The sequence below is a fragment of the Engystomops pustulosus genome, unplaced genomic scaffold (genome assembly GCF_040894005.1).
Source record: "Engystomops pustulosus unplaced genomic scaffold, aEngPut4.maternal MAT_SCAFFOLD_401, whole genome shotgun sequence".
Taxonomy (NCBI): Eukaryota; Metazoa; Chordata; class Amphibia; order Anura; family Leptodactylidae; genus Engystomops; species Engystomops pustulosus.
The window spans coordinates 38679-51421 of record NW_027285280.1 but is presented as its reverse complement, the minus strand read 5'-3'; the positions used below and the strand labels follow the sequence as shown (position 1 = coordinate 51421).

At 53.9% G+C, this 12743-nt stretch overlaps 1 protein-coding gene across 2 annotated transcripts in view; it reads right to left on the bottom strand.

The window, feature by feature from the left end:
* The window catches only part of LOC140111163 (dual specificity testis-specific protein kinase 1-like), a 31904-nt gene extending 20395 nt beyond the window's left edge, over positions 1–11509 (bottom strand). The window contains exons 1-2 of one of the 2 annotated variants that reach the window (XM_072132339.1): positions 11111–11509; positions 9690–11070 (exon numbers count right to left, since the gene is read on the bottom strand). In XM_072132339.1, coding sequence (XP_071988440.1) covers positions 9690–9875 — 186 coding nt within the window. In that variant the 5' untranslated portion in view covers positions 9876–11070; positions 11111–11509. The remainder of the gene's footprint in view (positions 1–9689; positions 11071–11110) is intronic. The other variant, XM_072132340.1, reaches the window with a different exon arrangement.
* Between the last annotated feature and the right edge of the window lie 1234 nt (positions 11510–12743).

The following is a 12743-nucleotide window of genomic DNA, read 5'->3' as shown; positions in this document are numbered from 1 at the left end:
AGGACTGTATCCAGGAACTGCCCAGTGATATCCTGCAGAAGAGAACAGTATCCAGGATCTGCCCGGTGATGTCCTCCAGGAGAGGACTGTATCCAGGATCTGCCCAGTGATGTCCTCCTGGAGAGGACTGTATCCAGGATCTACCCGGTGATATCCTGCAGGAGAGGACAGTGTCCAGGATCTGCCCGGTGATATCCTGCAGGAGAGGACAGTGTCCAGGATCTGCCCAGTGATATCCTGCAGGAGAGGACACTATCCACGATCTGCCCGGTGATATCCTGCAGGAGAGGACACTATCCACGATCTGCCCGGTGATATCCTGCAGAAGAGGACAGTATCCAGGAACTGCCCGGTGATGTCCTGCAGGAGAGGACACTATGCAGGATCTGCCAGGCGATGTCCTGCAGGAGAGGACAGTATCCAGGAACTGCCCGGTGATGTCCTGCAGGAGAGGACTGTATCCAGGATCTGCCCAGTGATGTCCTGCAGGAGAGGACAGTATCCAGGATCTACCCGGTGATATCCTGCAGGAGAGGACAGTATCCAGGGTCTACCCAGTGATGTCCTGCAGGAGAGGACACTATCCAGGGTCTACCCAGTGATGTCCTGCAGGAGAGGACACTATCCAGGGTCTACCCAGTGATGTCCTGCAGGAGAGGACACTATCCAGGGTCTACCCAGTGATGTCCTGCAGGAGAAGACAGTATCCAGGGTCTACCCGGTGATATCCTGCAGGAGAGGACAGTATCCAGGATCTGCCCGGTGATATCCTGCAGGAGAAGACAGTATCCAGGGTCTACCCAGTGATGTCCTGCAGGAGAGGAGTGTATCCAGGATCTGCCCGGTGATATCCTGCAGGAGAGGACTGTATCCAGGATCTGCCCGGTGATTTCCTGCAGGAGAGGACTGTATCCAGGGTCTACCCAGTGATGTCCTGCAGGAGAGGACACTATCCAGGGTCTACCCAGTGATGTCCTGCAGGAGAGGACACTATCCAGGGTCTACCCAGTGATGTTCTGCAGGAGAGGACACTATCCAGGGTCTACCCAGTGATGTCCTGCAGGAGAAGACAGTATCCAGGGTCTACCCGGTGATATCCTGCAGGAGAGGACAGTATCCAGGATCTGCCCGGTGATATCCTGCAGGAGAAGACAGTATCCAGGGTCTACCCAGTGATGTCCTGCAGGAGAGGACTGTATCCAGGATCTGCCCGGTGATGTCCTGCAGGAGAGGACTGTATCCTGGTCATTCCTAGTAACATCAGTGAAAATATATACAGTACAAATATAACCAAGCGATCATTCACTGCTGCAGAATGAGGACCAAGAGCAGAGAAGATCATCCAGTGGGGGTGAGAAACCAGAGATCCTTGAATCCATAGTGCAGCTGTATGATCCAGAGTGCATCCTTAACCACAGCCAGTGCTCTGGGGACTTACATATCACCAACAATATGAAGAAATCCTATATGTGACCCCATGCACAAATGCCCCACTCTACATGGGACCCCATGTCCAACCACTGTGATTAGAATAGAATGGAACACCTTAGACCAGTACTGTGGAGTATGGAGGGTCACAGGCCAGTACTGTGGAGTATGGAGGGTCACAGGCCAGTACTGTGGAGTATGGAGGGTCACAGGCCAGTACTGTGGAGTATGGAGGGTCACAGGCCAGTACTGTGGAGTATGGAGGGTCACAGGCCAGTACTGTGGAGTATGGAGGGTCACAGGCCAGTACTGTGGAGTATGGAGGGTCACAGGCCAGTACTGTGGAGTATGGAGGGTCACAGGCCAGTACTGTGGAGTATGGAGGGTCACAGGCCAGTACTGTGGAGTATGGAGGGTCACAGGCCAGTACTGTGGAGTATGGAGGGTCACAGGCCAGTACTGTGGAGTATGGAGGGTCACAGGCCAGTACTGTGGAGTATGGAGGGTCACAGGCCAGTACTGTGGAGTATGGAGGGTCACAGGCCAGTACTGTGGAGTATGGAGGGTCACAGGCCAGTACTGTGGAGTATGGAGGGTCACAGGCCAGTACTGTGGAGTATGGAGGGTCACAGGCCAGTACTGTGGAGTATGGAGGGTCACAGGCCAGTACTGTGGAGTATGGAGGGTCACAGGCCAGTACTGTGGAGTATGGAGGGTCACAGGCCAGTACTGTGGAGTATGGAGGGTCACAGGCCAGTACTGTGGAGTATGGAGGGTCACAGGCCAGTACTGTGGAGTATGGAGGGTCACAGGCCAGTACTGTGGAGTATGGAGGGTCACAGGCCAGTACTGTGGAGTATGGAGGGTCACAGGCCAGTACTGTGGAGTATGGAGGGTCACAGGCCAGTACTGTGGAGTATGGAGGGTCACAGGCCAGTACTGTGGAGTATGGAGGGTCACAGGCCAGTACTGTGGAGTATGGAGGGTCACAGGCCAGTACTGTGGAGTATGGAGGGTCACAGGCCAGTACTGTGGAGTATGGAGGGTCACAGGCCAGTACTGTGGAGTATGGAGGGTCACAGGCCAGTACTGTGGAGTATGGAGGGTCACAGGCCAGTACTGTGGAGTATGGAGGGTCACAGGCCAGTACTGTGGAGTATGGAGGGTCACAGGCCAGTACTGTGGAGTATGGAGGGTCACAGGCCAGTACTGTGGAGTATGGAGGGTCACAGGCCAGTACTGTGGAGTATGGAGGGTCACAGGCCAGTACTGTGGAGTATGGAGGGTCACAGGCCAGTACTGTGGAGTATGGAGGGTCACAGGCCAGTACTGTGGAGTATGGAGGGTCACAGGCCAGTACTGTGGAGTATGGAGGGTCACAGGCCAGTACTGTGGAGTATGGAGGGTCACAGGCCAGTACTGTGGAGTATGGAGGGTCACAGGCCAGTACTGTGGAGTATGGAGGGTCACAGGCCAGTACTGTGGAGTATGGAGGGTCACAGGCCAGTACTGTGGAGTATGGAGGGTCACAGGCCAGTACTGTGGAGTATGGAGGGTCACAGGCCAGTACTGTGGAGTATGGAGGGTCATAGGCCAGTACTGTGGAGTATGGAGGGTCATAGGCCAGTACTGTGGAGTATGGAGGGTCATAGGCCAGTACTGTGGAGTATGGAGGGTCATAGGCCAGTACTGTGGAGTATGGAGGGTCATAGGCCAGTACTGTGGAGTATGGAGGGTCATAGGCCAGTACTGTGGAGTATGGAGGGTCATAGGCCAGTACTGTGGAGTATGGAGGGTCATAGGCCAGTACTGTGGAGTATGGAGGGTCATAGGCCAGTACTGTGGAGTATGGAGGGTCATAGGCCAGTACTGTGGAGTATGGAGGGTCATAGGCCAGTACTGTGGAGTATGGAGGGTCATAGGCCAGTACTGTGGAGTATGGAGGGTCATAGGCCAGTACTGTGGAGTATGGAGGGTCATAGGCCAGTACTGTGGAGTATGGAGGGTCATAGGCCAGTACTGTGGAGTATGGAGGGTCATAGGCCAGTACTGTGGAGTATGGAGGGTCATAGGCCAGTACTGTGGAGTAACGAGGGTCATAGGCCAGTACTGTGGAGTATGGAGGGTCATAGGCCAGTACTGTGGAGTATGGAGGGTCATAGGCCAGTACTGTGGAGTATGGAGGGTCATAGACCAGTACTGTGGAGTATGGAGGGTCATAGGCCAGTACTGTGGAGTATGGAGGGTCACAGGCCAGTACTGTGGAGTATGGAGGGTCACAGACCAGTACTGTGGAGTATGGAGGGTCACAGACCAGTACTGTGGAGTATGGAGGGTCACAGACCAGTACTGTGGAGTATGGAGGGTCACAGACCAGTACTGTGGAGTATGGAGGGTCACAGACCAGTACTGTGGAGTATGGAGGGTCACAGACCAGTACTGTGGAGTATGGAGGGTCACAGGCCAGGACTGTGGAGTATGGAAGGTCACAGGCCAGTACTGTGGAGTATGGAGGGTCACAGGCCAGTACTGTGGAGTATGGAGGGTCACAGGCCAGTACTGTGGAGTATGGAGGGTCACAGGCCAGTACTGTGGAGTATGGAGGGTCACAGGCCAGTACTGTGGAGTATGGAGGGTCACAGGCCAGTACTGTGGAGTATGGAGGGTCACAGGCCAGTACTGTGGAGTATGGAGGGTCACAGGCCAGTACTGTGGAGTATGGAGGGTCACAGGCCAGTACTGTGGAGTATGGAGGGTCACAGGCCAGTACTGTGGAGTATGGAGGGTCTTAGGCCAGTACTGTGGAGTATGGAGGGTCTTAGGCCAGTACTGTGGAGTATGGAGGGTCATAGGCCAGTACTGTGGAGTATGGAGGGTCATAGGCCAGTACTGTGGAGTATGGAGGGTCATAGGCCAGTACTGTGGAGTATGGAGGGTCATAGGCCAGTACTGTGGAGTATGGAGGGTCACAGGCCAGTACTGTGGAGTATGGAGGGTCACAGGCCAGTACTGTGGAGTATGGAGGGTCACAGGCCAGTACTGTGGAGTATGGAGGGTCACAGGCCAGTACTGTGGAGTATGGAGGGTCACAGGCCAGTACTGTGGAGTATGGAGGGTCTTAGGCCAGTACTGTGGAGTATGGATGGTCACAGACCAGTACTGTGGAGTATGGAGGATCACAGGCCAGTACTGTGGAGTATGGAGTATCATAGGACAGTACTGTGGAGTATGGAGGATCATAGGCTAGTACTGTGGAGTATGGAGGATCATAGGCTAGTACTGTGGAGTATGGAGGATCACAGGCCAGTACTGTGGAGTATGGAGGATCATAGGCTAGTACTGTGGAGTATGGAGGATCATAGGCTAGTACTGTGGAGTATGGAGGATCATAGGCTAGTACTGTGGAGTATGGAGGATCATAGGCTAGTACTGTGGAGTATGGAGTATCATAGGCCAGTACTGTGGAGTATGGAGGATCATAGGCTAGTACTGTGGAGTATGGAGGATCATAGGCTAGTACTGTGGAGTATGGAGGGTCACAGACCAGTACTGTGGAGTATGGAGGGTCATAGGCTAGTACTGTGGAGTATGGAGGATCATAGGCTAGTACTGTGGAGTATGGAGTATCATAGGCCAGTACTGTGGAGTATGGAGGATCATAGGCTAGTACTGTGGAGTATGGAGGATCATAGGCTAGTACTGTGGAGTATGGAGTATCATAGGCCAGTACTGTGGAGTATGGAGGATCATAGGCTAGTACTGTGGAGTATGGAGGATCATAGGCTAGTACTGTGGAGTATGGAGGATCATAGGCTAGTACTGTGGAGTATGGAGGGTCATAGGCCAGTACTGTGGAGTATGGAGGGTCATAGGCCAGTACTGTGGAGTATGGAGGATCATGCTTTATTCCTAAGAATCCCAGACCAGGAGGCTCTTATCTCCTTTCTCCAGAGCTCGGAGGAAGCAACTTAAAGACGTCTGCTCCCAAAACTCAAGCAAACGAGCATTCCCTTATAAGGGCTTGTATAGAACAGCAGTCACAGCTCATACAATACATACAGCACGAGCACCTACCTAATACAGTGTACACCCCTCCTCCTCCCCAGTGGACCCCGCACTCCCTCGTCCTCCCCAGTGGACCCCGCACCCCCTCGTCCTCCCCAGTGGACCCCTCCTCCTCCTCCCCAGTGGACCCCTCCTCCTCCTCCCTCGCGGACCCAGAACGCCCTACCCCCAGCGCACCTGGCACCCCTCCACCTCCCCGGAGCAACCTACCACCCCTGCTCCCCAGAACCCCTCATCCTCCCCAGCGCACTCGGCACCCCTTCCCGCCACCACCCGGTGCACTCGGCACCCAGTGCAGGTTTCTCCCATCTGGCTGTAATAAGCTTAGACTTATCTTGGGGGAAGCAGTAAAAGGCTCCAGATGTAAATCCTCGGAATCTGACATAAGCCCCTCATAACAACATTAAGACGCCCGGAATTAACCCTGTCATCACCAGAGCAGCGATACAGCGGCTTCATAGAACATCCTATACAGTCACCCAGGAGGACTGTATACAGCCCAGACACCCCTGTATACCCCACTCTGTGTACTGTACATGGGTATATACTATACAGTCACCCAGGAGGACTGTATACAGCCCAGACACCCCTGTATACCCCACTCTGTGTACTGTACATGGGTATATACTATACAGTCACCCAGGAGGACTGTATACAGCCCAGACACCCCTGTATACCCCACTCTGTGTACTGTACATGGGTATATACTATACAGTCACCCAGGAGGACTGTATACAGCCCAGACACCCCTGTATACCCCACTCTGTGTACTGTACATGGGTATATACTATACAGTCACCCAGGAGTACTGTATACAGCCCAGACACCCCTGTATACCCCACTCTGTGTACTGTACATGGGTATATACTATACAGTCACCCAGGAGGACTGTATACAGCCCAGACACCCCTGTATACCCCACTCTGTGTACTGTACATGGGTATATACTATACAGTCACCCAGGAGGACTGTATACAGCCCAGACACCCCTGTATACCCCACTCTGTGTACTGTACATGGGTATATACTATACAGTCACCCAGGAGTACTGTATACAGCCCAGACACCCCTGTATACCCCACTCTGTGTACTGTACATGGGTATATACTATACAGTCACCCAGGAGGACTGTATACAGCCCAGACACCCCTGTATACCCCACTCTGTGTACTGTACATGGGTATATACTATACAGTAACCCAGGAGGACTGTATACAGCCCAGACACCCCTGTATACCCCACTCTGTGTACTGTACATGGGTATATACTATACAGTCACCCAGGAGGACTGTATACAGCCCAGACACCCCTGTATACCCCACTCTGTGTACTGTACATGGGTATATACTATACAGTCACCCAGGAGGACTGTATACAGCCCAGACACCCCTGTATACCCCACTCTGTGTACTGTACATGGGTATATACTATACAGTCACCCAGGAGGACTGTATACAGCCCAGACACCCCTGTATACCCCACTCTGTGTACTGTACATGGGTATATACTATACAGTCACCCAGGAGGACTGTATACAGCCCAGACACCCCTGTATACCCCACTCTGTGTACTGTACATGGGTATATACTATACAGTCACCCAGGAGGACTGTATACAGCCCAGACACCCCTGTATACCCCACTCTGTGTACTGTACATGGGTATATACTATACAGTAACCCAGGAGGACTGTATACAGCCCAGACACCCCTGTATACCCCACTCTGTGTACTGTACATGGGTATATACTATACAGTAACCCAGGAGGACTGTATACAGCCCAGACACCCCTGTATACCCCACTCTGTGTACTGTACATGGGTATATACTATACAGTCACCCAGGAGGACTGTATACAGCCCAGACACCCCTGTATACCCCACTCTGTGTACTGTACATGGGTATATACTATACAGTCACCCAGGAGGACTGTATACAGCCCAGACACCCCTGTATACCCCACTCTGTGTACTGTACATGGGTATATACTATACAGTCACCCAGGAGGACTGTATACAGCCCAGACACCCCTGTATACCCCACTCTGTGTACTGTACATGGGTATATACTATACAGTCACCCAGGAGGACTGTATACAGCCCAGACACCCCTGTATACCCCACTCTGTGTACTGTACATGGGTATATACTATACAGTCACCCAGGAGGACTGTATACAGCCCAGACACCCCTGTATACCCCACTCTGTGTACTGTACATGGGTATATACTATACAGTCACCCAGGAGGACTGTATACAGCCCAGACACCCCTGTATACCCCACTCTGTGTACTGTACATGGGTATATACTATACAGTAACCCAGGAGGACTGTATACAGCCCAGACACCCCTGTATACCCCACTCTGTGTACTGTACATGGGTATATACTATACAGTAACCCAGGAGGACTGTATACAGCCCAGACACCCCTGTATACCCCACTCTGTGTACTGTGCATGGGTATATACGATGATTAGAGGTATCGTCAGTGTTATGAGGAGCTCCCGACCTTCCCTGTGACAGAGTTAGCTTCTCCCCGGAGGGGGAAGGGGGATCCCTGCGTCCCTGGCTCAAAGCCCGGAATCACGTAAATTATTCAATGCTGACCTCAGACTGTCACCAAGAAGTGTTTGGACACATGCGAGACAAGCGCAGAGAACACCCCAAACCTGACCCAAACATAAACCAACTGGGGACGCCCTCTACGCCATTTACACCGTCTGGCACGCGGTCCAGGGAAGTCCCCGACACCATGGATGAGGGATACAGAGAAGTGGGTGCATCACCGGAACGGGGAATCATAAGAGAAGGGGCCAGTAGATTGAGTGATAGACTATGAGTGCACAGAAAGGGTTGGTAAGACCACCAGTCCCATGAAAAACAATCGCGAGCAACAAGTCCCTGGTTAAAGAACAGGTTCTCACTCACGTACAAGGCCAGGTACGTTGCGGGAGCTCGTAGGACACGGATATCAGCTGAGGAGACGTAAGGAGCTTACACCTAAGAGCTACCGGAGTACACAACGCTCCCCAGAGCTGATAATAGGAGACATCTATGGGACACAGGGCACCGGGCAACAGCAGTAGGGATCACTTATATCTGAGGTACAGAGTGTTCTGTGTCCTCAAAGGACTAAGTGGTCACAAACTTGTAGAGATGATCCTCCTTGACATCTACTGGGGTGGGAAATATACACAACCCACAACATGCGTCATTCTGGAGGTGCCCCGTCCCGCAACAGCCGTCATTCTGGAGGTGCCCCGTCCCGCAACAGCCGTCATTCTGGAGGTGCCCCGTCCCGCAACAGCCGTCATTCTGGAGGTGCCCCGTCCCGCAACAGCCGTCATTCTGGAGGTGCCCCGTCCCGCAACAGCCGCCATTCTGGAGGTGCACCGTCCCGCAACAGCCGCCATTCTGGAGGTGCACCGTCCCGCAACAGCTGCCAGAATGGGGCACCTCCAGAATGGCAAAACATCTGCAAAACATCTGCCATTCTGGAGGTGCCCCATCTCCCAGCATCCGCCATTCTGGAGGTGCCCCGTTCCACAACAGCCGCCATTAAGGAGGTGCCCCGTCCCGCAACATCCGCCAATCTCGAGGTGCCCCGTCCCGCAACATCCGCCAATCTCGAGGTGCCCCATCCCAAAACATCTGTCATTCTGGAGGTACCCCATCTCCCAGCATCCGCCATTCTGGAGGTGCCCCATCTCCCAGCATCCGCCATTCTGGAGGTGCCCCATCTCCCAGCATGCGCCATTCTGGAGGTGCCCCATCTCCCAGCATCCGCCATTCTGGAGTTGCCCACCCCACACTTGGAACATCCCGGCAGTGGTATTAGTGAACATTGCCAGAACTTCCTCAGGACTGGTCATTATGTTACAGTAAACAAGTTCTGTGCATTCGCCATGTTTTTTGACCCCATCATGGCTGCTGAGAACTGGACCTTCAGTAAAGGACAGCAGGCGCCGTATTCCTAACACTTTTTCCTGTCCAGTTCCAGCAATGCAGCATGGCCACTACACAGCGTGAGGAGCTTCGCTTAGTAGACGAGGACCTACCCTCCGCCGTAAGAGTGACCTCTGACTGATGAGGGTGCCGGGCAACGAATCCCTTCCATTAAAGCTTTACACTCACAATACACTGGAGCACAAGACGTGTACAGCTCTGGATGTGACTGGAGGAGGTGCTGGACTTACCTTGAAGACTTCAGAGAAGAAGCCGGATCCGATCTTCTCGCAGTAGAAGTCGTCGATACGGGCGAGGTTGGACACGGCGCTGCGCAGGGCCCGGTAGGAGGAGGGACGCATACGACACGAGCCCTGGCTGCTCAGCATCGCCCCGTGCCCATCTCCAGCGTATTCCACATCTCCTGCCGATTCCATAGCCAACGACTGGTCACATGACCTGGACTCAAAATGTACGACACCAGAGCCTTACATGGTCCGCATAGAGCGCACCAATGGAGAGGGGCCCCCAACATAAACCAGGGGCCACAGACCACAGCAGCTCATTCCTTGGGAGATCAGAGAAGATGAAGCCAGTAAATCCACCAGAGATTTTCCCATGGGCAGCTCTAGGGCCCTCGATAAAAGGGCCCCTTAATAGCGGCAATCCACAATGGTCGCCCTCCAATCAGCGACAATCCAAGGGAGGTGCCCTCCAATCAGCGGCAATCCACAATGGTCGCCCTCCAATCAGCGGCAATCCACGGTGGGCGCCCTCCAATCAGCGGCAATCCAAGGTGGGCGCCCTCCAATCAGCGGCAATCCAAGGTGGGCGCCCTCCAATCAGCGGCAATCCAAGGTGGGCGCCCTCCAATCAGCGGCAATCCAAGGTGGGCGCCCTCCAATCAGCGGCAATCCAAGGTGGGCGCCCTCCAATCAGCGGCAATCCAAGGTGGGCGCCCTCCAATCAGCGGCAATCCAAGGTGGGCGCCCTCCAATCAGCGGCAATCCAAGGTGGGCGCCCTCCAATCAGCGGCAATCCAAGGTGGGCGCCCTCCAATCAGCGGCAATCCAAGGTGGGCGCCCTCCAATCAGCGGCAATCCAAGGTGGGCGCCCTCCAATCAGCGGCAATCCAAGGTGGGCGCCCTCCAATCAGCGGCAATCCAAGGTGGGCGCCCTCCAATCAGCGGCAATCCAAGGTGGATCCTGATGACACCCTCCTATATAGATGTCACCCCAGTATCACCCTAGTATCGCCCTCCTGTGCCTTTTAACACCCTCCTATATAGATGTCACCCTAGTATCACCCTCCTGTCTCCTGATGACACCCACCTGTGCCCTATAACACCCTCCTATATAGATGTCACCCTAGTATCACCCTCCTGTCACCTGATGACACCCACCTATGCCCTATAACACCCTCCTATACAGATGTCACCCTAGTATCACCCTCCTGTCTCCTGATGACACCCACCTGTGCCCTATAACACCCTCCTATACAGATGTCACCCTAGTATCACCCTCCTGTCACCTGATGACACCCACCTGTGCCCTATAACACCCTCCTATACAGATGTCACCCTAGTATCACCCTCCTGTCACCTGATGACACCCACCTGTGCCCTATAACACCTCCTGTCACCTGATGACACCCACCTGTGCCCTATAACACCCTCCTATATAGATGTCACCCTAGTATCACCCTCCTGTCACCCTGATGACACCCACCTGTGCCCTATAACACCCTCCTATACAGATGTCACCCTAGTATCACCCTCCTGTCACCTGATGACACCCACCTATGCCCTATAACACCCTCCTATACAGATGTCACCCTGGTATCGCCCTCCTGTCACCTGATGACACCCACCTCCCACTAGCTGTCACCCTGTTACACCCCTCAGATAGACGTTACCCCTGTGATACCCGCCCGGTGAGTCTCCGTCACTCCCGGGAGCGGCTCCGCGTCCGCCCGATCATCCCGGAGCGCGACACCGAGAAGCAGAGGCCGAGGCGGGGGCGGGGCTACAGACGGGAGTGGGCGGGGAGGAGGAGACACAGGAGAGACCGGAAGAGGCGTGAACATTCCCGAGAACAGAGAGGCGGGACATCCGGAAAAGGCCGAAGAGACTCAGGGGAGAGGCGGGACATCCGGAAAATGCCGAGGAGACTCAGGGGAGAGGCGGGACATCCGGAAAAGGCCGAAGAGACTCAGGGGAGAGGCGGGACATCCGGAAAATGCCGAGGAGACTCAGGGGAGAGGCGGGACACCCGGAAAATGCCGAAGAGACTGAGGGGAGAGGCGGGACACCCGGAAAATGCCGAAGAGACTCAGGGGAGAGGCGGGACACCCGGAAAATGCCGAGGAGACTCAGAAGAGAGGCGGGACATCCGGAAAATGCCGAAGAGACTCAGGGGAGAGGCGGGAAATCCCAGGCATAGAGAGATAGATATTAGATATGATGAGGAAGATACCAGAGAGAGAGCGAGAGAGAGAGAGGGAGAGATACCAGAGAGAGAGAGACCAGAGAGAGAGAGAGAGAGAGAGACCAGAGAGAGGGAGAGACCAGAGAGAGGAAGATACCAGAGAGAGAGCGAGAGAGAGAGAGGGAGAGATACCAGAGAGAGAGATACCAGAGAGAGAGGGTAATACCAGAGAGAGAGTGAGAGAGAGATACCAGAGAGAGAGAGATACCAGAGAGAGAGGGAGAGAGACCAGAGAGAGGGCGATACCAGAGAGAGAGAGACCAGAGAGAGGGAGAGATACCAGAGAGAGAGGGAGAGATACCAGAGAGAGAGGGAGAGATACCAGAGAGAGAGGGTAATACCAGAGAGAGGGAGATACCAGAGAGAGAGTGAGAGAGAGATACCAGAGAGAGAGAGATACCAGAGAGAGAGGGATACCAGAGAGAGATGAGAGAGGGTAATACCAGAGAGAGAGTGAGAGAGAGATACCAGAGAGAGAGAGATACCAGAGAGAGAGGGATACCAGAGAGAGGGCGATACCAGAGAGAGGGCGATACCAGAGAGAGGGAGATACCAGAGAGAGAGAGAGATACCAGAAAGAGGATGATACTAGAGAGATACCAGAGAGAGAGAGATACCAGAGAGAGAGGGTAATACCAGAGAGAGGGAGATACCAGAGAGAGAGTGAGAGATGAGAGAGGGTAATACCAGAGAGAGAGTGAGAGAGAGATACCAGAGAGGGAGAGATACCAGAGAGAGAGGGATACCAGAGAGAGAGAGAGAGATGAGAGAGGGTAATACCAGAGAGAGAGTGAGAGAGAGATACCAGAGAGAGAGAG